Source organism: Electrophorus electricus, chromosome 19, assembly GCF_013358815.1.
Source record: "Electrophorus electricus isolate fEleEle1 chromosome 19, fEleEle1.pri, whole genome shotgun sequence".
Lineage (NCBI taxonomy): Eukaryota > Metazoa > Chordata > Actinopteri > Gymnotiformes > Gymnotidae > Electrophorus > Electrophorus electricus.
Genome location: NC_049553.1, coordinates 8334606 through 8360536, shown reverse-complemented (window position 1 = coordinate 8360536; position 25931 = coordinate 8334606). Strand labels below are relative to the sequence as shown.

The 25931-nt window shown below is 45.4% G+C and overlaps 1 protein-coding gene across 1 annotated transcript in view; it reads right to left on the bottom strand.

The window, feature by feature from the left end:
* Nucleotides 1-22297, bottom strand: part of plcb3 (phospholipase C, beta 3 (phosphatidylinositol-specific)) — a 34525-nt gene extending 12228 nt beyond the window's left edge. The window contains exons 1-7 of the mRNA XM_035519725.1: nt 21192-22297; nt 11832-11918; nt 3287-3355; nt 1952-2092; nt 1630-1709; nt 1119-1172; nt 775-847 (exon numbers count right to left, since the gene is read on the bottom strand). Of these exons, the coding sequence (XP_035375618.1) occupies nt 775-847; nt 1119-1172; nt 1630-1709; nt 1952-2092; nt 3287-3355; nt 11832-11918; nt 21192-21290 (603 nt within the window). The 5' untranslated portion in view covers nt 21291-22297. The remainder of the gene's footprint in view (nt 1-774; nt 848-1118; nt 1173-1629; nt 1710-1951; nt 2093-3286; nt 3356-11831; nt 11919-21191) is intronic.
* Between the last annotated feature and the right edge of the window lie 3634 nt (nt 22298-25931).

Below are 25931 nucleotides of genomic sequence, written 5' to 3'. Positions count from 1 at the left end.
AGAAAATGAGACCATGTCTCCTCACAATGCTCACTGCTCAACAGGACACAGCTTGTGTAACGCAAACTGATGCATCATCTTTGAGGACATATAAAAAGCTTTGCATTACTCATATACTAGTCTGCTTAATCTAGGTCACTGCTGCTCTACAGATGAGTGGCTTGAGTAGCAAACAAGCAGACACAGACAAAAAGGGCCATGATCCATCAGATCTAAAGGTCCAGGGTTAACTGAGCAGAGGTTTGGTGAATACTGACTGAATTAGGCACGCACCCTACGTTTCCTATACACGTGACTTCAGGCCTTCCAAGGTTTTCAATGTACTGCTGTTTCCCAACAGAGGGCAGTGCACACCAAAAAAACTAAACTAAAAACGAACCAAAAACCAGGCTCTCAGCAGTGAGTGGCCTTTTCCACAGGACCACTTGCCAACCCAAAACCACATACACAAATGTTACCATTACATTATGCAAAGGAAGAATGAGGAAACACAGATGAAAGGCAGAGTCAGAGAACAAACACCACCTTTAATAAACAACCAAGCCTTTAATAATCATGTGGTAGTAAAACAGAATGAGATGAAAAAATTATAAAGAGAAGAGCGAGCTACAGAAGACATATGGAGGTGAACGCTACTGCCCAACAGTTATGTTGACAACGCAGAAGGTATTCACACACGGGGACGCTCCTACAGAGAACAGGCTATAAAGGTTACTGATGATCGGCATATTGATTAATGGTATGAATAATTAATTAATAATTACTAAGAAGTACCCTCTTAGTCAAAAGGCCACAATGCTCCAGTGCAGTCTCCACTCGCCTCTTATCGGAGAACATCTTCAGAATACTGAGAGGGAGACGGAGAGACAGAGACAGAGAGAGAGAGAGAGAGAGAGAGAGACACACACAGAGAGAGAGAAATCGGATAAAACAATGAGTGCTAATATCATCTTTATTTCCATCTAGTTTGCATTCACTTTGGCAAGGCTTTCACTGCCATGTCACCCAGTTCCACTCAGCAGAACCGAAAGTGAAAGTGGGAGGTGGTTTGGTGAAAGGAGATGTGGTGGGCACGGTGGACAGGAGCACGCGCTCGCTCGGCAGCGCACGTCACTCACTTCTTCACTGGGATCCTCCCGTCCTGGGTCGACTGCAGAGTGAGCTTGGTGTATCTGTGGGGAGAACAGGGAGAAACAACATGTGTTTAAAAAAACACAAACAAACACAAACAAAGAAAACCGGTGAAGGCGGACTGGGAGTGTCTGACCATCTGTCACTTCAGCATTGTCTCTGTCTCTAGGTTGCAATTCCCTCGGCATTAAGAAATAAATCTGCGCGACTCGTATAGTAAAAGAGACCAGAAGTGTTATTGCAGCTTCTAATGTCAGCACGCTTTTAGTACCTTTAACAGAGAGAGAAAGAGAGAGAGAGAGAGAAGACAGAGGGATGAGAGAGGAGTGTTTCTGCATGTTTATGGCACTCTGCGAAACACTGTGAGCTGCATGGCGTTAAATGACAGGTCTTCTATTGGAGGAGTTAATCAGAGCTGATAAGGGGCGTGTTTGACCATGTGCACACACTCAGACTAGTTCTCACACACACAGACGCGCACGCACACACAGTACTCACGCTTTGAATAAGAAGGTGTTGCGCGAGGCATTTTGTGACAGTATGTTTGTAGCAAGGTTAAACAGCTCTTCGGTCCACACCTGGCGATACGGTTGTGACAAATATAGACACACGCGCACACACACAGACCATGTGAGTAAAGTTTCAGGAAGTCCTATTAAAGAAATAAACTAAAGAAGGAAAAGGCATCAACAACAAAGAGTAAAAAAAGGGGAAACTACTGAAATCATTTTCTGGTGTAAGGGAACGACACACATAAATAAGTCATGTATGTCTTAAGGGCGACTTGGCCAAGGGTCCAGGGGCCAGTCTCCATGGTTACCTTGGCAGTGTCCTCCTGCATGGCCTGGAAGTTGAGGAAGGAGACGTTGACCAGGTCGTTGCCGTAGACAACTGTCACTAGCTTACCTTCCGCATTCCCCTCGCCTTTGACCAAGCCCAGCAGTTCTCGCACACGAAGGTCCTACGCACACACACGGACACGTGCGCACACAGAGAAACACAGACAGAGACAAAGACACACACAGCAGACACACAGACAAGAGAAATGAAGAAGACAGAGACAGAGAGAGAGACACACACACACACAGATGAAATTAGGAAAACCTCTGAGCCTTGACCTTGAGAAATAAACAGTTTTTCTCTCAAAGATTTTGACCGGATTTTTATGGTCCTTTTGGAAGCAACACGCACCCCCCCCCCCCCACACCTTTACAGATGTTCGCTTTAATTCCTATATATATATATATATATATATAGTGTGTGTGTGTGTGTGTGTGTGTGTGTGTATGTATATGTATGTGTGGGCATGTATGTGTGTGTGGTGTATGTGTGTGTGTGTGTGTGGGCGTGTGTATGTGTATATGTATGTATGTATGTGTGTGTGTGTGTGTGTGTGTGTGTGTGTGTGTGTGTATGGTGTATGTATGTGTATGTGTGGGCATGTATGTGTGTGTGGTGTGTGTGGTGTATGTGTGTGTGTGTGTGTGTGTGGGCGTGTGTATGTGTATATGTATGTGTGTGTGTGTGTGTGTGTGTGTGTGTGTATGGTGTGTGTATGTGTGTTTGTGTGTGGGCGTGTGTGTGTGTGTGTGTGTGTGGGCGTGTGTGAGTGAGCGACTCTCTGGACCTGTGCGGCCCTGCTCTGTCTCCACTCTGACAGCAGCTACAGACCTCGAGGGACAGTTCAGGGAGGCACAGACTTATAAATACAGCACCGCTACCCAAGCGAACTCAGCAATAAAACTTCATAAAGGTCACAGCACGTGACAGCGTAGACACCAGCGCAGGGCCACCTCTCTAATGTGCCGCCCTCGTCTGGCTCCCCAGACACAGACATTTTCTGTAGAAGAGGGTTTATATCTGGTCTTTGGGATGTTTAACTGGTCGGGACATTGAAGTGGATGAGTCACCTGCTGGATCGTCAACTTGTGTAATGCTGCCTCCTTGTCAGCTAGTGCATCAGTAAAAAAAACAAAAAAAACCTTGCGTGTTTACTTAAATGAACTGCTTTATTTAGCTATTAGTTAGCGAGAATTTATTTAGATTGTATGTCACTGAACAGCTATTCAAGACACTGTGGCTATAAAAGGGTAAAAAAATAAAAAAAAAGAAAAACCACACCACCCACCCACACCCACCCACACCCATACAGTACCTTTGGTGTCTTGGCAAACCTCCCTGTTCTGGTGTCCCTGATATGGCTGATATCCACAATCTCGACATCCTGAGTAGACATGAAAATAGAAAGACAAACATGTTTTCACACATCCACCTCCAGTACGCCTGAAGCTCTCAACATCTGACACAAGTCAGAGTATATGGAGAAAGAGTGGATACACAGTCTGTCCACACACACACGCCATCAGTCTGAGGCTTAACCCACACCAAACACAGAGGTCATAACGTGAGGGCATAACAACCTTTAAATATGATCTGGAACGTTCTAACCTGTCACATACACTGAAACGGAGGCTAAGATTTACAACAGGTGGTAGACAGGCAGGGAAGATGAGATGAAGAGAGAAACCAAACTGTCATGGGAAGTCAATCAGACTACATCTGAAATGTGTTGATGTTTTTTCATATGCTATATAAATGCTGTTTACATTACAGGGCTCCGATTGGCTGAAACTCAGCCCTGGCTTCCGGTGACATCCTGTAGAGAGACAAAGCCAGACAGGGAACCAGAAGACGGAGATCAAAAATTCAAATTGATGGAGGCCACGTCCCTCTGCTTGAAGACATAATGAGACGTGCATGGTATGTGCATCCAACAGCTGTTTAGCTCGGCGTGCCAGGTTCCAAAGTTCCCTTCCACACGCGCAGGTTCCCTTGTAGCGCAGCTGTGTCTGCCGTGAGCTGCTGGAGGCCTCGCATAACGTGACTAAGCACTCTCTCTCTCCACTCTCTGCTTTACAGCTCCAACTCCCCATTCTCACACCTCCGTTGCCAGTCTTCCTGGGGGTCTGAGGGCAACGCTCTTCTGCAGGCTCTTCGTGGTACTTCCAAAACTCTCCTGCCATTCCACATCCTGCCCTCCCCTGCTCATCCAGCATCCCTCTGCCTTTTCCCTCCTGTTTCGCCGTTTCGTTCTCTCTCCGATTACGTCAGTGCGATGAATGTTCTCTTGATTGAGGGATGGGTCAGAGAGGTCAATGGACACCACTAGGGACATGTTCCATGTTCCAGGTGCAGAAGGACGTGGAGACACACGCACGCACACACTTCTTCACGGAGCCATTGAGCCAGTCATTACACTGCTGTATACCTGCATCGGTCAGTATCTCTTAAACAGTTAAATCCAGCCTATCTATGCATCTGGCTCGTTCTCTCACAGCTTCTATGTACAGGAAACAGCTCTGAAGCGTACGAGGGTAAGACGAGCTAAACTGAAAGCCTGAGGGAGAGGGCATCCTTACTTTTGGGTTTCAAAAATGGTTGTAACAAGTCCAGGCTTGTGAAATATCTTCCTGTGAATTGAGCAAGTCTTGTATGTGTGTTAGAGCGCGTGTGTGTGTTAGATCATGTATGTGTGCACGTGTTCCAGGCAGGCACACATTCCCCTCATTTTTGGCATGAGAACTGTTGATTCAAAATGTAACAGTTGGCCCATTCTGTCACTGCAATCTACACTGCAGCACATGGCACAGATACTGGCAGCTTTCACACACTGAAGGACCATACATGCAGGCGCACACACACACACACACACACACACACACACACACACACACACACACACACACACACACACACACACAACCGCAATGTTTTCTTACATCGCTAACACTTCCTTGACAAGAAGTCAAACACACAGGCTGGTAGTCCATTCATCACGCTCCTCTCTCACACGTAGGAGAGAACAGCTCCCACGTGAGCGGGACCTGCTCAGCATAAACCCTCAGCAGTGGAAAAAAAAAAAAAACACTTCTCACAAACGTGCTTAAGGGTTTGCTACGACCCAGCCCGAGTCAGAGCAGCGGTGGTGAGGAAACACTGGTCCTGAGCAACTTTACCTTCCTCCAGCTAACATCCAATGACAGGCCCCAGTTCAGCCAGCCTGCACGGGCAGACGAGCAGCTCGCTAGCGGTGCGTGTTCGTCCCGCATGGGCCGGCCTCAGCCTCCGCTGCAGGCTGAACCCACGTGGACCTGCTGGGCCGGGTTTCGGTCTGGCGCTGAGGGGAGCAGAGCCCGGCCAGAGGGCCGTCTCGCTCAGCAGGCGGGGGCAGGAGCAGCCGTGCAACATTAACACGCTCTCACACGGACACGACACGCTAGACGGTGTAATACTGTACGGGAACCTCCTCTGTCCGGAAGCCCCAGTGCTCTTTGCTGCTCTCCAGACAGTCTGAACTTTCTGTCCTAGAAATGGCTCACTGCTGAAAAATTAGCAGTCCACACATGTACATACACACACAGAGTTTGAATCTGCCCTTTGTGATCCACTGTTTCATAGGGGAACTCATTCTTGTAAGTAATGGCGGTAGTCTGTTCCTGTTTGATTATACATATATTACACTGCCTTGCCAAAAAAAAAAGGTTACACACACTAATATTTCGTAGGACTGCCTTTAGCTCTTATTATGGCATGCATTCGCATCATTTCCACAAGCTTCTGCAATGTCACAACATATTTCTGTCCAGAGTTGCATTTATTTCCCCCCTCCCAAGATCTTGTATTGATGCTGGACCCTGTGGTGGCCAATCCATGTGTGAAAATGATGTCTCCTGCTCCCTTAACCACTCTTTCACACAGCTGTTTAGTCCCAATCCCTTGAGTTCCCTTCGCATTGTGCGTGTGGAAATGCTCTTACTTTCACTATTAAACATATCATTGAGTTCTACTGTTGTTTTTCTACGAATTGATTTCACCATAACTTTAAGTGATCGCTGATCACGATCATTCAAGATTTCTTCCTCGAAGATGATGCTTCCCCACTGTCCTTCCACTTTTTAAAAATGCGTTAGAAAGTGCTTAACCAGATTTCAGCAGTTTCAGCAATCTCCTTAGATGTTTTCTCTACTTGATGCATGCCCATAATTTGACCCTTCTGAAACAGATTAACATACATCTTTTCCACGACCACAGGAAAATATATATAATCTCATATTTGAGAATGTGTGTGTGAGAGAGAGAGAAAGAGAAAGAGAGAAAGAGTGCAAGAGAGAGTGAGACAGACAGATGTGGTAGTTCTAGGATGAAATGAAATGTGTGGGTGGATACTTGATAGCCCTGAGAAGTAAGCACACTAATCTTCCATACTCTTTCTTTCTTTCACACTTGTTCCACATTCATGGAACATGTACTGACTCAGCACACTTACTGTTAAATAGGATCTGTTCTAAATACACTTTCAAAGATTCCCCTAATTATTACTTGCATATGTAATTAATTACAATTAATCTTTGATTAATTTATTCATCAATTCCTTATTTTGGAATAACACAAACTGAAGAATTTATTTGTAAAGATAAAATATAATGCACAAATATATGTGTGCACATATGTGCAACGCGCGCGCACAGACTACTTCGCAGTCTGAGGTGTCAGGAGGATTAATTGTGAGAGAGAGAGAGAGAGAGAGAGAGAGAGAGAGAGAGAGAGGGAGAGAGAGAGAGAGAGAGAGAGAGAGGGAGAGAGAGAGAGAGAGAGGGAGAGAGAGGGAGAGAGAGGGAGAGAGAGAGAGGTAAGAGATTTAGCCATTAGAGCAGAGAGAACAGCTGACAGGAACAGACACTTACATCAGACATGGTTAGAGTTACAGCGAGAGAGCGAGGGAGGGTGGAGGGAGGAAAGGGAGTGTCTATTTAATCAGTGAAGACGGACAATAATTAGCAAAGAAAAAAAGAAATGGAACCAACAAGGACAGAAGACGAGAGTCCTTTTCAGGCATATTAGCTTCCTTATCTCTTCAGTTTTCTCTCCCCGCCTGTTATTCTTCTGTAAGTGCGTGCGATGTTGCACAAAATTAACAGAACGAATTTGTTGACTGGCTGTGTCTCTCTGCATCCATTCACCTACGCATTCATCCCCTCCATTTCTGTCTGTTCAAACGGGTCCTCCACCCACCCACGCACGCACCCATTCTTCGCGTCCAGACTTGCCCCTCCAGGAGGGGCATATATTTCCTTTGGTGTGCAGCGTTTGCGGTGCCCCTCACTCCTCTCCCTGAGCTGGGCCGTGCTCCGCGCCGCCTGCTGCGGAGCATCGCAGTCTGCTTTATTTACACTGCTGGCCATCCTGACCCAGAATCAGCCATCTGCGGACGAAAGCGGTGCTTTAAAACTGCGTTTAGCCCTGCAAGAAATGAAGCAGTGAACGTGAATGCTGCATGTGCGTGAACGTGAATGCATGTGCATTTTTATCAAAGAGGAATTCAGCATTAGGAATGAAAATGTGCTTCTAGGGAAGAGAGAAAACGTGGGAGACAGAGAGGAAATGTTCACATTATCAAACCAGCAAGCACACTTCCTGTATTTAAGCCTCTGTGTGTGTGTGTGTGTGTGTGTGTGTGGGTGGGTGTGTGTCTGTGTGTGGAGGTGTCTGTGGGTGTGTGTGTCTGTGTGTGGCATCTAAGACAATGAATTCACGGGGATTACTTTCTTTGCAAAATGAACATAATCGTCAAATGCTAATGTTTGTGGCACTCTTGCAAGTAGCAGAGCAACAACCAACAGCCAGCACCCAGAGAACACAAGCAAGATTAGCCTGTCCAGAGTGGCCATGAACACGCTGGGAGGACCACTGTAAACTCCACCATCCCCCACACACTGTCCCTGTCTCCTTAATTAATCTTTACTCTTTTCTAATACAAGGACTCACTAAGCTTGTTTAAGGCTGAGAAGGCTTTGAGACTCAGGCCTCCAACCTCCAGTCACACTCCAACACGCCTTCGTTCACTGTCTAGCTGACAGTGTTTGTCCCTTTGCTTCCTTGTAGGCTCTGATTGTGACATGTGAATTTCCCAGAGCTCCTGGCAGATTCAGAGAGGCTTTAAAACACTTCCGATGTGCCTGCTCTCTTCATTTTTCCATGCTCTGATGTGCGATTTCTACAACTGTTTGAAAAAAAAAATGTGTGCCCCATTACACTCCACTTAAAATGTCAAAAATGTCTCCCATACTCGCTCCTCTGCCTGCCACTTTCTCCTCTGACTTCCTGCCAGACTTCTAAACAAAGGAAGAGAGTGAAAAAGTGCCAGAGGAGGACATTTGTTTGGAAATAGCTGTCCTCCTTCCAGCTCTTTCATCTGTTCTGAGAGAGAGAGAGAGAGAGAGAGAGACAGGCAGGATGGAGTTTGGGTATGTTGGGGTATAGGGTATGTTGTGTTCCACAGCTACCCATCACAACTTCCTGTAAAGTTTTCCCATGCTTGCAGTACAGAGAGAGAGAGAGAGAGAGATGAAAGGATACAGAGGGCAGAGACAGGAAGACTCATCATCTCTGCATTTGTACAAAATGGACAGCTTTGCCACCCTTCTGTTTCTTGCTGAAGACAACCAGCTGTGCATCATCACACAAAGGGATTAAAGGGTAATGAATGGCAGACGCTGAGCAAGAACCACTAGGAGAAGGGATGCGGCAGGGAAGGGAACACGCATCAAAGGCTGCAGGAGAACCTGAACTACACACAACGGGCATGAGTACAAAAGGCAGGATTTCAGAGGAACTGATCGGTGACCAGAGAGGAAGAGGAGCGAAGCGGATGGAGAGCGAGTTAGCGTCTCTAAATGCTTGACGCGTACAGGTGGGGAGCGTGGTAACGTAGCCACTCCACCAGATGTGGCCGTAGCGAGAAGCAGCGTTGGCTCCTCACGTCTACATTACTGCGAAACAATTAGGTTAATGGGAAGAAGACAGGAGCAATAAGACACTTTTATCCCTAAAGTGACATGCCACAATGTTCCATTAGAGCTAAAAGACACAAACCCACATCCTCACACTGACCGCTAATGCACAAAACCAAACCAAAACAGATAGTGCTAATCTATTATTTATCTAATCTCATCTAATATGTCATTATAACAGCAGAGTTTTCAAAGAAATGCTGAAGTTTGAGCTTACATCACAGCATTGCAAAGCAAGGGAGACTGCAGCAAGACTGTACTAGTAATCTCAGATGGTGAGAGAGCAGGTCTCTTCCAAACTGCTCCTCTATTGAACGGTGTCTTCCATATTAAAATGGCTGTTATAAGAAGTCTATAATAAATAAGCAAGTTTAGAACAGTTTATGCGAGAAGTCTCTTTTGGTTCATAGAACCGAGCCATAACTTCTTGCCCACTTGGAATCAGAGAAGGATAAGTGTGTGCACACACTCATGCACCCGCACACACTTCTCATACACACAAAAAATGACAGTGTGTTAAGTTTATGTGGAAGAGGAACAGGTGGCGATATGCACTCCCAACGTCCTCAGGTCCTGCATTTCTCATACAGCACACACGCAAGACCCGGATGTACGGAAGACCTGCATATCGTACATTATGAGACAACAGACATACTTAAACATATAAATGACAAAGTGACCTCTCTGGCTGAAGGCACAGTAGGAGAATAGTATTTGGGAGGAGATTTTCTACAGAACATGGGTGTGTTTTCCTTTCTAAACAAAACCTATTCTACCACAGTGTATGTGTGTTTTTTAATGAGTTGCCGCATTCTTTCTCTTTCTCTCTTGCATGAAGAAGTGAATCTTTGCTTGTGAGCATTTGAGAGTACGTGTACATCGATCCCTCACATAACAAAAGTAAAGGGACGAACAGGAAGGGTGAGAGGAGGACAGAAGTGGATTCGTGGAAGTGTGACTGACTTTTAACAACTTTACGCTACTTAGAAGGAGACGCAAAAAATGGGGGAGTGTGGGAAAATGGCATTATTAAATATAATAATAGCGGAATGAAATCTAAAAGTGTCTATAGGAATGCAGTTACTGAAGAGACTAGATGAGGTGTCCTCTTTCCTCTAAAGAGGAGGCTGGCTCCCCCTGGGCTTATACTCCCACCAAACAGGGTTACAGCTTCCCCTCAGGCAAAGACTGCCCTAGTGTCCTACTACTGCAACACACACACACACACACACACACTCCCCCACTCTCTCTCTTAACGATCTCAAGCACACTTGGTTTCTCTACGAAAGTGTATGGAAGTACATGCGCGTACAATCACACGCGGTATTATCTGGAGAGGAGAGCACACATGGAGGTGGTGTGCAGCATGTGTGGGCCCGCCGCACACCGCCTCTGCCCAGAAACGCCCAGCACACATGGAGACGGAGAGCAGCATGTGTGTCCTCACCACACACCGCTTCACGCCTCACAGGCTGCTCCTTCCTCACCAGGAAAAGAAGAGAGGAAGCTAAATATCAAGGGTGACTGAGAGAAGGAGAGAAAGACAGAGAGAGCAGGGAAGAAAGAGAGGGGAAGTGAGAGAGGGAAAGAGAAAGAGAGAGAGAGAGAGAGAGAGAGAATGAGGGAGAGACAGAGCCTAAAATTTTATTTGACTCATGACTGCTCTCATGACGCGCACCAATTGGCAGAACTGACTTGATCGAGAGAGGGAGAGACAGCAAAGGGAGGGAGAGAGAGAGAGAGAGAGAGAGAGAGAGAGAGAGAGAGAGCGAGAGAGAGGGAGAGAGCGAGAGAGAGAGAGAGGGAGAGAGGGAGAGAGAGAGAGAGAGAGAGAGAGCGCGAGAGAGAGGGAGAGAGAGAGAGAGAGGGAGAGGGAGAGAGAGAGAGAGAGGGAGAGACAGCAAAGGGAGGGAGAGAGAGAGAGTGACAGAAGTAAAGAAAAAGATGACTAACAGACAGAAACTGCAGGAGGAGGAGTGAGAGCTGATGCGCTCTCAAATCACAAAGCCGTAGATCGTCTGACACGGTCCTCTGCTACTCCTGTGTGTGTCTTCCGAGACCTCACTAATAGGAGGTACGGTCGTCATGTTACGGTACGGTTCATATTACGGACTCCATGTTACAGTCAGTTCGTGGGCACGGTCTGCATGTTACAGTACGGTTCATATTACGGTCTCCATGTTACGGTCAGTTCGTGGGCACGGTCTCCAGGTTACAGTACGGTTCATGTTACGGTCAGTTCGTGGGCACGGTCTCCAGGTTACAGTACGGTTCATGTTACGGTCTCCATGTTGCGGTCAGTTCGTGGGCACGGTCTCCAGGTTACGGTACGGTTCATGTTACGGTCTCCATGTTGCGGTCAGTTCGTGGGCACGGTCTCCAGGTTACGGTACGGTTCATGTTACGGTCTCCATGTTGCGGTCAGTTCGTGGGCACGGTCTCCATGTTACGGTACGGTTCATGTTACGGTCTCCATGTTGCGGTCAGTTCGTGGGCACGGTCTCCATGTTACGGTACGGTTCATGTTACGGTCAGTTCGTGGGCACGGTCTCCATGTTACGGTACGGTTCACGGGCACGGTCAGTTCGTGGGCACGGTCAGTTCGTGGGCACGGTCTTCATGTTACGGTACGGTTCACGGGCACGGTCTCCATGTTACGGTACAGTTCACGTTACGGTCAGTTCGTGGGCACGAACAGATCCTCATTTTTCCCCCCCTCTCTCTCCTAAGGGTTTGTCACTGTAATGGTTGAAATATTAACAAAAACACAAGTCCTGACCTGGTCCCTCTGCCCGGAGAACACCATACCATGGCTGTGCGCTGAATGAAGAAACAATATAACACACTAACCATGCTGGAGCTGCCCGTCAAGTAGAGGAAGAATCCATTAGGGTCCACTTTCAGAGTGACCAAGGTGGGCACACTGTTGTTGGGTTCCTAGACACACAAACACAGTTCAATTAGCAAACCACACAAAACATATGAAATAAGACAGGCTTAAACGTACATTCAACGTGGAGTTTAAAAACCTGGCGTGGAAAAAAAAAAAAAGAATGACTGAGGAAGTGTTGGCCCTGGAGTATAGGTACTTTCCCCAAGACCAGATAATACAAATTATTATTAAATTTATGATGTTGGGAAAAACCCACCAACAAAATAAAAATAAATAAATAAAAACCCTTCCAGAGCACGAAAGAGTCGTGGGATCGGAAAGAAACTCTAGGAGGCTTGGACCACATTCCAGGCTACGGAGTTTCAACTGAGGAAAAGGCAGACCATTTTGCTCAAAACATCTGTCCTGCAAGTTTAACAGCGATTTGGATGACCGAGTCTTAGAAGCAGAAAAATGAGAAGAAAAGGAGGAGACAAACGCAGCCAATGCAGTGGCAACACTCTCCAGCAGCTGCGCTGTTACTTCCAGCTTGCGGCAACACGAACTCCAGAATTCGGTAACTGGCCTGCGACTACTTCACTGGCGCGCGGTTATTTGAATGCCGTAGGCAGGCGCAGGCCATCACGCTGTGGTGCAGCTACTGCTCTACAGTCTCAGTGTACAAACATACCAGAAAGCATTGGCGTGCTGCAGGTAGTACACACACAGAGTATCAGCCATCGCACGCGACAGGTAGAGAAGTTAAACTTAAGCAGGTTAAGCCTTTTCCATGAAAGTGGTCAAATAATGATTTAATAAAGAAATGCAAACATTAGTCAATTAATGGGAACAGTAAATGACAGAGTAACATCATATTAAAATGGTCATCCGTTAGCATCTCCAAGTACAGGTCACCTGTGTGACAGGTGCTCACGCCCCAACACAGCTGGACAGTCCCTGCTCAGGCAGCACAACCGAGCAACCAAGATGACGTCAACAAATGCTGCTGTTGTCTAAATACTGAATATGCCATCAGATGCACGTCGTTATGAGGCGATGCAATGTATCTGATGTAATAAAGGCTTCTTTTCCTGTAACAGTTGAGAGGTCACAGAAGGACACTTCCCGTTCTGTTGTTGTAGTAAGCCATATGCCAACCATATGACTGCTCACTTGACTGGCAGGTTGCTTAACTGAGCCAGGACACGCCCCTGCTACCCCTCCCACTTAATCAGGACCCGACAGGCCGGCTTCTGGCTGCCCCCGCCGCTGCCCACGCATGTCTCACGGGCGGACCGGTGCTGGTGATCTGACCAGGGCAGTGGAGAGGGAGCAGTTGGGCTGGGGGCTGGCGATCGGCTCTCGAGCACGAGACGGGGCTGTGTGCTCAGGGAGGGCGGCCCCTCTAAACGAGCGCGGCACATGAAAGGCGAAGTGGCGACACCAGAGCCACAGAGTAATCCCATACCCAGAGACTAATGCTCACTGGGCCAGAGAGAGAGAGAGAGTGTGTGTGTGTGTGTGTGTGTGTGTAAGAAGTGGGAGAGAGACTGTGCGTGAGAGAGTGAGTGAGTGGTTGAGACACTTGAGATTGGAAACATTGTTTTTCATGAAATCTGGTGGGATTGTGTGTGCGAGAAAGAGAAAAATGCATGAAAGAATGGTTGAAACGCTCAGATCAGAAACACTGTTTTCCATTAAATCTGGTGTCCATTTATGGCAAAAAAACCTGGGTTTAATGCCTTTTACAGTGTAAGGTTGTTCCTTAGCAAGAAAAAGTTTCATTCTCTGCCATTTCCAGAGAAACAGCCACTGAAAACTGACAGTGGGACTGTTTAAATGATATTCAAGACTGTATAATGTTATGATACACTACAAATGACTCCATCTGTACAGAACTTAATGTACCACACAGATTAAAATGGTCTAAAAGGAGGCTGTCCTGATGTCCTTGATTTTCAGAGAAAACAGATAAATAAGCGTGGTGTTAGCAGAATTGTTCCACAGGCTTTCCTGTAGCTAGTTCATAGAAGTCCTGAGAACCATCAATGCCAGAACAACAGACTCCAACTTTGTAGAGCAGTGCTCATCAACTCAGAACCTCAGAAACGTCCGCGGGCGAGGAAAAGACTTTATATGGGTGGAAGGTTAACACCCTAAATCCTCTTCCCTGGTGTACACAGGCTGTGACTATACAGAATAAGTATATATTTCTATATCCTAGTTTTCCGTATCATATTTTTGCAAATCAAGCTTCGTATGAGATGAAGTAGGTCTTCTTTTGGCAGTAAAGAGCCGATACCCCCTTAAATGATGTGGTAGTTTCTCTTTTCTTTCTAAACGGAGAATGTTTAGAATGACCGATATATTTAATCCACATGTCCTCAAAAATGATTCTGGCTGTTCTACAAAAGGGGACGACCAAAAAAAAAAAAAAAAAAAAAAAAAAAAGCCAAACCACTGGTACCGCGTACTGTGTTCATTTTTATGCAAAGTATAACAGTGTGAACATTCACATATTGCCACAGTCCATTGCCAATGACTTCTTAACAACAAAACAACTAAGCACTGATTGCCAAGACACACGCAGAATTCTCGCCATCTCCCACTAAACACACACACTCTCTCTCTCTCTCACACACAGTAATTATTTGGTTGTGTTTGCATAAACACAAGCATATTACTGTTTTATTGTTGTTGCTGAACAACCTCCATTCAAAGCAGTGTTGGTTACACAAAGCCCTTTACTGCAACACAGCCTTCAGGTGGACCCATCAGAATACGAAAGAACCAGAGGGAAGGAGAGGAGGGAGCTTCAGTCACATCACTGGCTCTTTTGATCTGGCCACAGCTTGGCTCGCACACTTCTCACCCCTGGAGCGTGTAGCGGTGGGGTGCTCAAGCCTTAACCTTTATGCCATCTCACCCTCTCATTACAGACCAGAACGTACACTGTAATCTTCTGAACCAGTTCCTTCTCTGCTTCTACCAACATGGGCCTTCTGCTTAAAAGCCTTAATGATTTGCCTCCCTATCTGCACACACACACACACACGTTACACCACAGTTCATCTCTATTTGTTATCGACACTGGTGAGAGCTAAAACTACACCCAACTACAAACCAGACAAGCTTGTTTCCTTCCAGAACAGGCATTACCTGCATTTCCCCAGAAAGACACAGAGACATACGGAGTTCTACATATGACGCAAGTAAACATAGGCACTCCTACGAGCTAGGTCATACTCGTCTCGTGCCCAAACACAGTGCATGCTCCATTTTCCTACAATCACCCACCAAGGCACACTGCTCCAATGATTTATTTAAGCCTTTAAGAAGCATGTGTGTTGGTGGGTATTAATGTGTGTCCAGGGACTGGAAGTAGCCTATTAAAACACTTCTTTAAGTAATCTATTAAACAAAAACATCTTGGCCAAGCATGGAACTCAGGCACGGGAGAGCAGGAAGGAGCAGAAGGAGCAAACACACTCGCGTGCACAAAACTCACACGCACACTGCGTAAACTCGCGCGCAAACACGCATTTACACAGGCTAATGCAGAAACTATGTCAGCTATTTCAGTGGGTGAGTTTATAGGCCTACTGGCCGTGGTCATATTTGGTCTGCAAAAGGGTTTAAAAGGATTTAAATTATGTAACACACAGATATGATAACCTGTGCGACATTCAGTACATCTTCTGCTCAACAAGACGCTGGCGACCAGGAGGAGTTATTAGACTTCTACATGACTGTCAACACTAAAGTTCATGGATACAGCAGAACAGAAGGGCCGATATAAACAAGCTTTTCTAAATACATGTGTTTAGTTTTCCACTATGTTGCTGAAGTGCACATAGACCACATACAATAGCCTACCTGTAAGCTTTGGACTCATCAGAAAAGTAGGAACACAGTCATTTCCTACTAATGGGAGGGAGGGAAAGAGAGAGAAAGGGGGGCAGGTAAGAGCAGCTCAGAATAAGTGATAGGAGGTAGGAAAGTACAGGAAGGGCAGAGGAAGACAGGAAAAGGAGAGAGGGAGGAACAGAGAGAGAGAGAGAGAGAGAGAGAGGAGCGAGAGAGAGACCTTTGAGCAGTTATTAAATGAATGCACTGATTTACTGCAGTCACACTGCCTCTCTGCCAAAGCTCTGCATGTCCCAACAGATTAAAACAAACAAAGCCACATACAAACAACGTGTGTACTCCCTGCTGAATCACCTGACATGGCCGAGAGAGAGAGAGAGAGAGTGCAAAGGTCAAACACACCCACATGTGAATGGTAGGAAGCTGACACCAGTATCAGAAAGAGCATGTTATTGTAAGCCACCTTTCGGTAGCTAGCTAGCTCTAGCTCTCTCTCTCTCGCCGGTGTGTGGCGAGACATCCGTTCACAGGGGCGCACGGGGCAACGCCACCACGTCCCCGGGCCTCTGGGAGAGGCCAGCTGCGCACTATGATTTCCCACAAAGCGCCAAGTTTGCGCAACCGCGTTCCCTCCCTCATGTTGACCGACCGACCGACCGACCATCCTCAGCCCCTGCCTCAACCCTTCAGGGCGTGTGATGAGGGTTGAGGCCTTCCGCTAGCTCACCTGACATTCCTGCCCCCAAAGCAGCATGCCAGTTGTGGTGGGGGCACACATTTTGCCTGTGGGCATGGGGGGGGGGGGGGGGATTTATGCAGCTTCTGGCACAGAAACTGCGATGGACTGTAGAGGCAGAGTAAAGTCACGTTTGGGAGTGAAAGACCAGTCACACAGAGTTCCAGATCCAGTTAATGCCCTTGTGCCCCTGTACGGGGGGAAAATGAACACACACACACACACATGCCCGTTCTCCCTGGCCCGTTCTGAGTGAAACATGTTAAACATGCCTAAAATACCCCATCTCCCAGGTGTAGCGTATGAGGCATGTGCATCGTTGGGGCAAGCAGGGCGCGCGTGCGCGCGTGCGTGCGTGTGGCCGGTAGCAAGGGGATGAGATGAGCTCTGGAGGGAAGGATGAAAGGGTGGAGAAGAGTGAGAAAGAGACAGATAGTTAACACAGCAAGAGAAAAGACGTGGGTAGCAGAACGGAGTGTAACTGCACTGTAACGACAACAGGTAACCCCAACAGCAAGTAGTGGCTTCTGCACACAGTCCTTTCATACATTGCAGGGCACGTATAAGACAGACCACCCAGGGGAGCACCCCATGAAGCAGCTGTTATAGACACATCTGTGGAGGTGCAGGAGTCTGCATTTAGAACATGTCAGTACTTCGTCTCAAACACGCATATATAAGAGCTCATTAACTGTTACCGCAGTACTGTTCTGCTATATTGGTATCACAGTAAGATATACAAATGAAAAGTCTAACAAAAATCACGCAGTTCTTTAATGCATGCTGTGAGCATTCCAACCAAACGCGCGGTCACAGACTTGTGGCAAGCACTCTGCAGACGTTTTCACAAGTCAAGGCGTTGCACAGGATCAGAGCCGCGGTGATTAATTCTGAACGTTGCGTTGGAGAACGCTGGGGCGGTGTGCGCCGGACCTTGCCTACACAATGACCATTGTGCCAAACTGCTGTTTGAAAGCACAGCAGGACTTAAATGTCTGAACGGTGTCAAGCATAAAATGACCAGGCCACTTATTACAGGAACCCTAGAATGTGAAACTGTGGAGTCACACGGGGCACCGAAACCCCTTCAGACAGACAGAGTGACCTATAATAATAAATCACGGCTCCTTTATAAACATGTGCACTGTTTACAGGTCTGCGTAAAAAATATGTTATTTTTCTCCTAAAAACGAAGGCTGATTGAATGAAACACATTCTGTTTACAAAGTTCTAGTCATGCAAGGTCCCCAGGAAAAGCACTGTGTACCGTCTCATTTAATCTGTACAAACTGGGTAAACAACTGATGTGCAGCCTTGTCAAGTGCATAAGAAGCAAACAGAAGCTAGTCGATAGGTAGTTAGGTTCTCTCAGATGAAGAGCATATGGTCAATATTAGATGTGACGGCCAGTTTGAAACTGTAGCTGCTACGTTAATTACATTTTAGAAAGCAAATCTGCAACATTACAAAACATTATGTTAATATGATGCAATATAATTAAGCTTTTTTATCTGATGGTACATACCAGATGTGACTGAAATGCTTCTGTAGGCATTACATAGATATTGTAGGCCAGATCTGAACTAAAATAGATTACGTATACACAAATGCATTTCAAGTAACACAACTGAAAAGTATAGCAAAAATGATCACTACCCAATATTTTGAGCATATGGTGCCCGAACTTCCCCAGACACATTCTCAGATAAGTCTAGTACATAACAGACCATAAACACAACCATTACGTAAACAAAAATAAGGAAGTGAGAGGAGAATGCTAACTGAATTCAGCTGAGATTAACCTCATATAAAAAAAAAGAAAGAGAGAGAGAGAGAGAGTGTGTGTGTGAGAGTGAGTGAGTGTTTTGGCTAAGGACATAATCTATATCAGGAAGTTCTTTGGAGAGTAATATATACACATGGCCACATGCACACCCAAACAAAGCACACACTCACAAACACAGGCTGAATTTCTGTTTGAATTCTAAAACCATGACACGTCAGTTCAGCACATGTACAACAATTTGAACGCATGTAGGTTCCTTATTAAACAAATCCAATGTCTCAAATTCCAGTGTTTGTCTTATCTTTGCCACATACTATCCTGCCAGCGAGTAGAACTACGTGCACAGATGACCATGCTTCTGGCTATCGGGGATTACAGCCCACACATTTTATTTTGCCCCACCAAAACAGCACATATAACAATAATTAATGAAGTAATAAATTATAAAGTTTTTAAATTTAAAATCGACGCCGTTAAAGTGCCAGTTGCACATGAAAGTATCACAACACGTGTGTGTGTAGGCCAAACACACACACACCCACAGCAGAGGACTAAAAACAAGCACTCAGGCACAAACATTCACATACACATGAAGACATGATGACATGTGCTTACCAAAGATTTAAGAGGATTTAAAGATTTAAACTTTTCATTACTCATGCAGACAAGCATGTAGCTCCATACACACACAGTGTATTATCTGAATTATTAATCAAACACTTTGACTTGCTTTATGAAAAGCTTTCTGAACCGAATATGAAGTGCTGCATGAATTAAATTCATACGTGCAGCTTGGTCTCTCTACAGATACCTCAGCTCTTTCTGTCTCTTGTTGACCCTTCAGTCTCCACAGAGAGAAAGTCCAATGTTCCTTAAAGTTCACATAGTTAATCACAACCCTAAATACTTCCTGGGAATTCCCTCAGAGAGAAAGACAGAAAGATAGAGAGATTCATGTAGATTATGTAGTCAGCTCTCTCGCTCTCTCTCTCTCTCTCTCTCTCTCTCTCTCTCTCTCTCTCTCTCTCAAGATTCCCAGATTGTTTGGATAGTGAACCTTTCCAAGCTCAGAGAAAACATTTGAATATACACTTGAGACGACCAGCAGAAACATTTACATTTACCCCACAAGGACACTGCAGGAAAAAAAAAAAAAAAAAAAAAAAGTTACGCAAGAACGAGTCTGTTATTCAATGCTCACAAACATGTACAAACACAAAATCAGACACACACAAAACACTGAATCCATTATCTTGTATCATTTGATTCCAGTAAATGAGGTGGGTGTGTTTTAGGATCTTCCCACTTCAGCATACACTAGCGCTTGAGATAATTCCAGGCACCTGCTGGGCTGTAATTCCAGGGACTCGCTTGGTGTTAATAAACAGAACACGCAGGCTAAAGTGCTGCTCATAGGCTCATAGTGATGACTGGGGCCTCCCTGTGCTAAACGGGTGGGTTTACTGGACTGGAACAGGTTACAAGTGACAACAATCAAGCCATGGGGCGTATTTGTAAAGTTTCTCTGGAATGTGTGCATAACGTGCAGGTCAACAATTGTCCTGTCCTGTGTGGATAAGACCACTCTGACAATAAGACCATTAAAAATCCGGTGGCGCGCGCGCGTGTGTGTACAAGTGAAATTATAAAGTAAAGGACTGATGAAAGAGAGGGAATTAGGATATGGGGAATGAAGGAGGTCAAAGGACTGTGTTTGCACTGGAAAGCTTCTCTTTAAGTCCACACCATGCCACGGTCCTAGTTCCTGGATCCTGAGGTCCAGCCTGACGCTAGGACACTCATCGGGACAGTTTGTGTTACCGCAACAGGACCGGCTGCACTCTACTTTTTGGTTCTTTAACGTCAGGCATGTGATCTCTGGCTACAACGTCTTTATTTGCTTTGAGGAGAAAGGAGTCCATTTTCACCATGCCCCATGGCCCTTATAAAGTTATTTGTCAGTTAACCACTCATAAAGTCCTTAATAAGCACAGTCAAACAAAGAGGCATTTCCAACACGTAAACATTACCTGCTGTATATAGTGTATCGTATTCTGTAAGAGGTTACTTGTGATCTGTCTCACTCTCACACTTTTTCTCGAACATGTCTCCAAGGGAGAACGGACATCGTTGCAAGCATAAACAAGAGCCACTCAGCGGCTGCGGGCTGCAAAGTTAATCATTAACGACACGCAGCTCTGTTACAAAGCTGCCGTCCGACAAACACATGCTTACAGGGTCATGTTGTCAACAGGGGACGTTACTGCACACCGGCAGCCACAACTGTAACCGGCCATTACTACAGGTAAACGGACAGCAGAGACACTGAACCGAACAAACATGAACCAAATCGCCTCTCTTCGTCAAACACGCGGGAACCGGGTCGCGCGTGCGTCCGCGCGCATACATACAATCGCGAGGAGAGCAGAATGTAGGCGGAAGAGTTGTGAGGTGGGGATTTCTCGAAAATAAGATGCGGATTATTGTCGAATAACATGAGCCATCTGAGATCTGTCAGATTTATTTAGCTGTCTAAACGTGTCATTTTGAAAATTAATTTATTACAAGCTACAAACTATTGCTCTTTATAAATTTTACCTTCTCTAAAGACACGACATATAGGCTAAACACACACACACAAAACAAACCGGTTAGAGATAACTGCAGCAAAACCTGCAAGAGTTAGACGTGTAACCTGGCAGAAACCTGAATCTGAGAGCAACTTGTTCGACAGGAATTGAGTTGGCACGCTGACACGAACGCTTAGGTCGTTAGCCGTCGGCTCCATGGCTGTCAGGCGTCCGCATTCGCTCCCTAAACGTCTTCAGCGAGTCCTGCGTTGCCTTTATCGGCGGCTACCAACCCCAACACGAGCCAGCGCGATTTGACTAGACGAAGCTCCGTTGGAGAAACCCTGCGAGCGCGGAACCTCCTTGAAGCTCTGCTTACCTCATCCCATTTGATGAATTTGCTCCCCCGCTTTAGTGTTTCATGGACGGACACCGGTTTGAGTTGGAGAGCGTGAACTCCCGGTTTTGCCCCAGCCATGACGGCTACCACAGCGAGGGACGACGCCTCTCCGACTTCGGCGTCCTGAACCCGTGAGCTTGAGACCTTTCCGGGGTGAAGGAGAAGGAACCTGACGCGAGGTTTCTACTCTGCGGGCGGCTGCGCAAACTTGGAGAGAGAGAGAGGGAAAAAAAAAACAACCAAAACTTCCCGAAGTTGCCAGTCTCAAAGTCCCACATTAACAACCGGGCGAGTGTGTTCCGCAGTGCGGGCGAGCGCAGCTTAAGACTTCGTACACCGTATATTCATTTACGCTCTTATCGTCGCACGGAATTGAATTGATCTTTTCCTTCCTGCCGTCCATCCGCCTGCTAATGATGGCCTTTCCCCCCCCCCCTTTCCTTCGAAAGCTCTAGGAGAAAAAAAAAACTTTCACTTGACTTTCGTCTCCGCTGGAAATGGTTCGCTTTCCTTCATGTTTTCACGAAATAAACAAGAGGAGGAGAGTGAGAGCGATCCAGGGGGAGGTGAGGAAGTGAGTGCTTTTCTCCCCGCCGAGCGCTGTCATTCCAGCCTTCCACAGAGGCGTGTTCTGGTTACATGGCGGCAAGTGTACATCTCTGAAATGACTCAAATGGTCTAAATGGCCACAGTTCTCCCCACAGCAACCGTTTAAGGCGTTTTTAGGAAACTTAAATGGCCTACATAAAAGAATACCCACGATGAAGTGTGAAGTGAGACCATGGAGAATACTCCTCATATTATAAACATTCTAACTACATTAAAAAAAAACGAACAAGTGGTGTTAGGTAACTTTGAACGAAACTACTCATAACCCATAGCAGACTGTAATCAGGTGAAAGAATATCACGGCGTAAAGGAATGTTTAATGCACTAAAACACACTGCCCTCCTCTTAATTTCTTAAGCACATGTCAGCAATCACCACTTGACCTTGAGCTCGTCTGTTTTGCCTTCTTCCTCATAATCACATTGTGTTGGATGGAACACTTAAAGATCACAAAGGCATGTTCAATAGTTCAGAGAAAACCATTCTGAGGAATTAACCAGCTTTCCCACTTTCATGAATCATGTTTTTATTGGGTTTTTTGTTTGTTTGTTTGTTTTTTTGTTTTGCATGAAACAGACTAGAATTGGCAGCATGATAAGATACAGTGTAGAACTTTCGAAAAGAAAACAAAACAGGCCCAAAAGCAGAGTCAGTAGGAGGTATGTTGCAGTGTTATGCTGGAGGAGGTGTTCAGCTGTCAGGTAAGTTCCAGTTTGTGCTGTATGCAGCACATAAAGGATTCTTGTTCGGCAACACCTGTGAATACCTCTCCCTGTTTCACGTTTCCACAACAGGTGCGCTCTTCCCAGCCAAAAGACTTGTGTTTCTTCACCCAGGATCTGAGAAGCAGGGAAATCAGCTGTTCTTTAGTAGTATGAATGCTCTTATCTGTCGCGTCACGTTTCTGGCAGTTATACACACAATCACAAACATATACACACACACACACATGCCTTGAGAGGCACAGCTGTGCTTGTGTTCCATGCCCCCATTGTGTCTCGTTGGCCTTGTTTTAAATAATGAGAGTAAAGGACTCAATAGGACAGAGAACTTTGGACAGCCAAGAATAGATACAGAGAGAAAGCAAGAGATAGAGGACGAGCAGGAATGACAAAGAAGAATGGTCTCTGCAGTGAACTACCGTCGCAGAGACAGAGCCAGACAGAAGAACCTCAAGGAATATTTAGAGGTCATAAAAGGAGAGAAGACTCGAGTATAGTTAATTAAGGGGGTTTTCTCTCGGTCTCTGCTTCCGCTTACTCTAATCAGAGGCTATTTCTGATTGTATGCCAAAGACTAACAAAGACACATTGTATCTGAGCACAGAGGCACATTAAGGAAGGCTTAGAAAGACACACACATACACACAGTGTGTTAACCAGCTCCCACTGGGTCTGAAAAAATTAGCTAATGAGAAGAAACACGTACTGTCTAAAACCTAAAAGTTCTTTCTCTCCTGTCTTCCTACAGTCCCTCTTTTTCTCCCATTTTTCTGTATCATTTTCCTTTAATAAGAAAGCCCTGACTCAGCCACAGTAGCTGTGTGAAGTTGATCACATTACTTTGTTGAAAGCAGAAATGCCAGTAGCTCTGAAAATGCTTCAAAGGATTCATTGTTGAACCTTCAGCATCACATTAGGCCTTTACAAAAGTCAGAGAATGCTCTGTCGCCACCTAGTGGGCAAAAGTGTTCTTTAAATGACCAAGTCACCTGTGAATTACTTTTTGCTATTGTGTCTAAAAGGAAAAATAAGATGATCAAAGAGTAATTAGAGGTAGTTTAATGTCATCTAACAAAGGAGAAAAATATAGACTTTTTTTTTAAACTTTTTTTTCTGGGCAGACTGCATTGATATGTTTAAATATGTTCTCTGTCTTTAGATATAATTCCTATTGTAGTAAAGTTAATTTACATTATAAAGTTATAAATGCATATAACTAAAATGTAACTCACAGAGTAAGACAGTAAGCTATGTCTAGTTACTCTTTTACCCTCTTATCTTTCCTTTAAGACATCTGTCACCGCTATCTTATCACTATGTAACGCTACAGCATCTTTTCAAGCTGTCATTCATGCAGAAACATAAGACAACCGATTAAGCCACTTGGATTCCTACTTATTCGTCTGGCCTCACGCAATCTTCACAGCCGTGGCGTAATCCAACCATAATTTCAGACTCATCAGAATAACAAACATTCCTTCTCTACTCACTGAAGCATCTCTCTCACCCTGTTAGTGTTATTCTCATTAAAAGATCAATTGTTATATTGCAGTGCATTAAATGAGGGCAACGGTTCTTCCCGTAAAACTCAGTCAACAGCCCTCAGTTGGTGTGCATACATAAACAACAGGTTCAGCAGAACTGTTGTCTTAACTAAACTCATCTGTTCCTATACGACAGCAGCAGAGCTGAAAGGATGGACGTAAATGCTGTGTGACCCTTTGGCTGATAACGTTTCACCATACTGGCCTGAGTAATAAATGATTTGTGGACCACCAGTGTAGAGTGACATCAGCAGCTGTTTCAGCCAGGGGGCAGTGCCAGCGACACAGCCGCTGTGACCGGGCCTCTAGGATCGACATTGTGATATCACACACCATAAAGTCATAGTGATTAAGCAGTGCCATGCAAGACTAGCTGTGGGCTGTTTTGTAGAATTTGGTCAACATTTGCTGTTGAAAAGAACTGATCCCACATCAGTTGTTGGAGCTCGGACCCATTTGCTAAGTTTATTCTGTAGGCAGTCCAAATCAGCTTCTTCGTAGATTTACTAGTTGACTTCAGCATGCTGTTTACTGGTACACAGAAAGGAGGATGCTTTTGGATTGCAGTTGAACTGTGACCTTTAGCAGTAGGACATGTGACTAGTTAAGGCAGGACGAAGGAAGGGGCTGTGGGTGGAAACATTTAAAAGAAAAGATAATCTACAGCCAAGGGACTCCAGCTCTCTCTCTCTCTCTCTCTCTCTCTCTCTCTCTCTCTCTCTCTCTCTCTCTCTCTCTCTCTCTCTCTCTCTCTCTCTCTCTCTCTCTCTCTCTCTCTCTCAACTTGTTTGTGTCTTACACTGCTACTGCATTTTTAAATTTCAAATAAAGCTATGCATGATCCTACACTGCACAAGATGGAACACTAGAGCTCCCATTTTAAATGGCTTAAAATACGCTCCCTCACACACACACAAAAAAAAACGCTCAGTGTTCTATGTGGAAAGTAATTTAGTGCCCACACAAACATTCCTAACCCAAGCTGTTAAAGACCCTATAACGCCAATCATGACTCCAGGAGACCAGAGAGTCACAAAGAAAATACTCTCCCACCCTGCAGCCTGTGTGAGATTTAATATTATATCACATGGTAGCCTTTGATAGTGCTAAAGGAAGTTTTCATTCATCAATGTACAATCATTCTCTGCGTCGAAAATATCAACTACTGATGATATTTTCAGTCCTTAATAAGGATAATAGTTCATTGTTTGTGTATGAGTGACAGAGAGAGAGGGAGAGAGAAAGCACGAAAACAAGCAATGAAAATGCAATGAAAACAAGACATGTATATCTGGGCTTAAGGGAGGGTAAGCTCCAGACACTGGATTAAATCATTCATATTTAATTCTACATATCTTGAGAACAGACACAAGGGTCATCAAGGACCTCGGCTTTGAGACCTGATAGTACTTTAAGTTGCTGCTGTGTGGGATCAAGGCAATTTAGACCTAATAATCCACTGGTGGCCAGGGACCACCATGAATCATACTCACTGAAAGGTGTGTGAAAAGTATTCAACTATTGTATTGTTTAAACACCACTGCCTTTTTCTTTTGCCCTAGGTATTTCTTACCACTACACTAACCAGAATAGCCAGTCAGATAAGTGGTAAAAAAAACACCGAAGAAACACAAAGATTAAAAGTGACAAAATTTCAGGAAGCGTGACATGATATACTTGCTGTAGAATATTTGAATTGGTTGCTCACAAACCTGCTTGCTCTCTCTAGTGAGACTTGTTAAGAGAAGTTATTCCCATAACATACACACACACACACACACACACACACACACACACACGCGCACACACACAGAAACTGCTGAGAGGGGGTTACGCACGGAGAG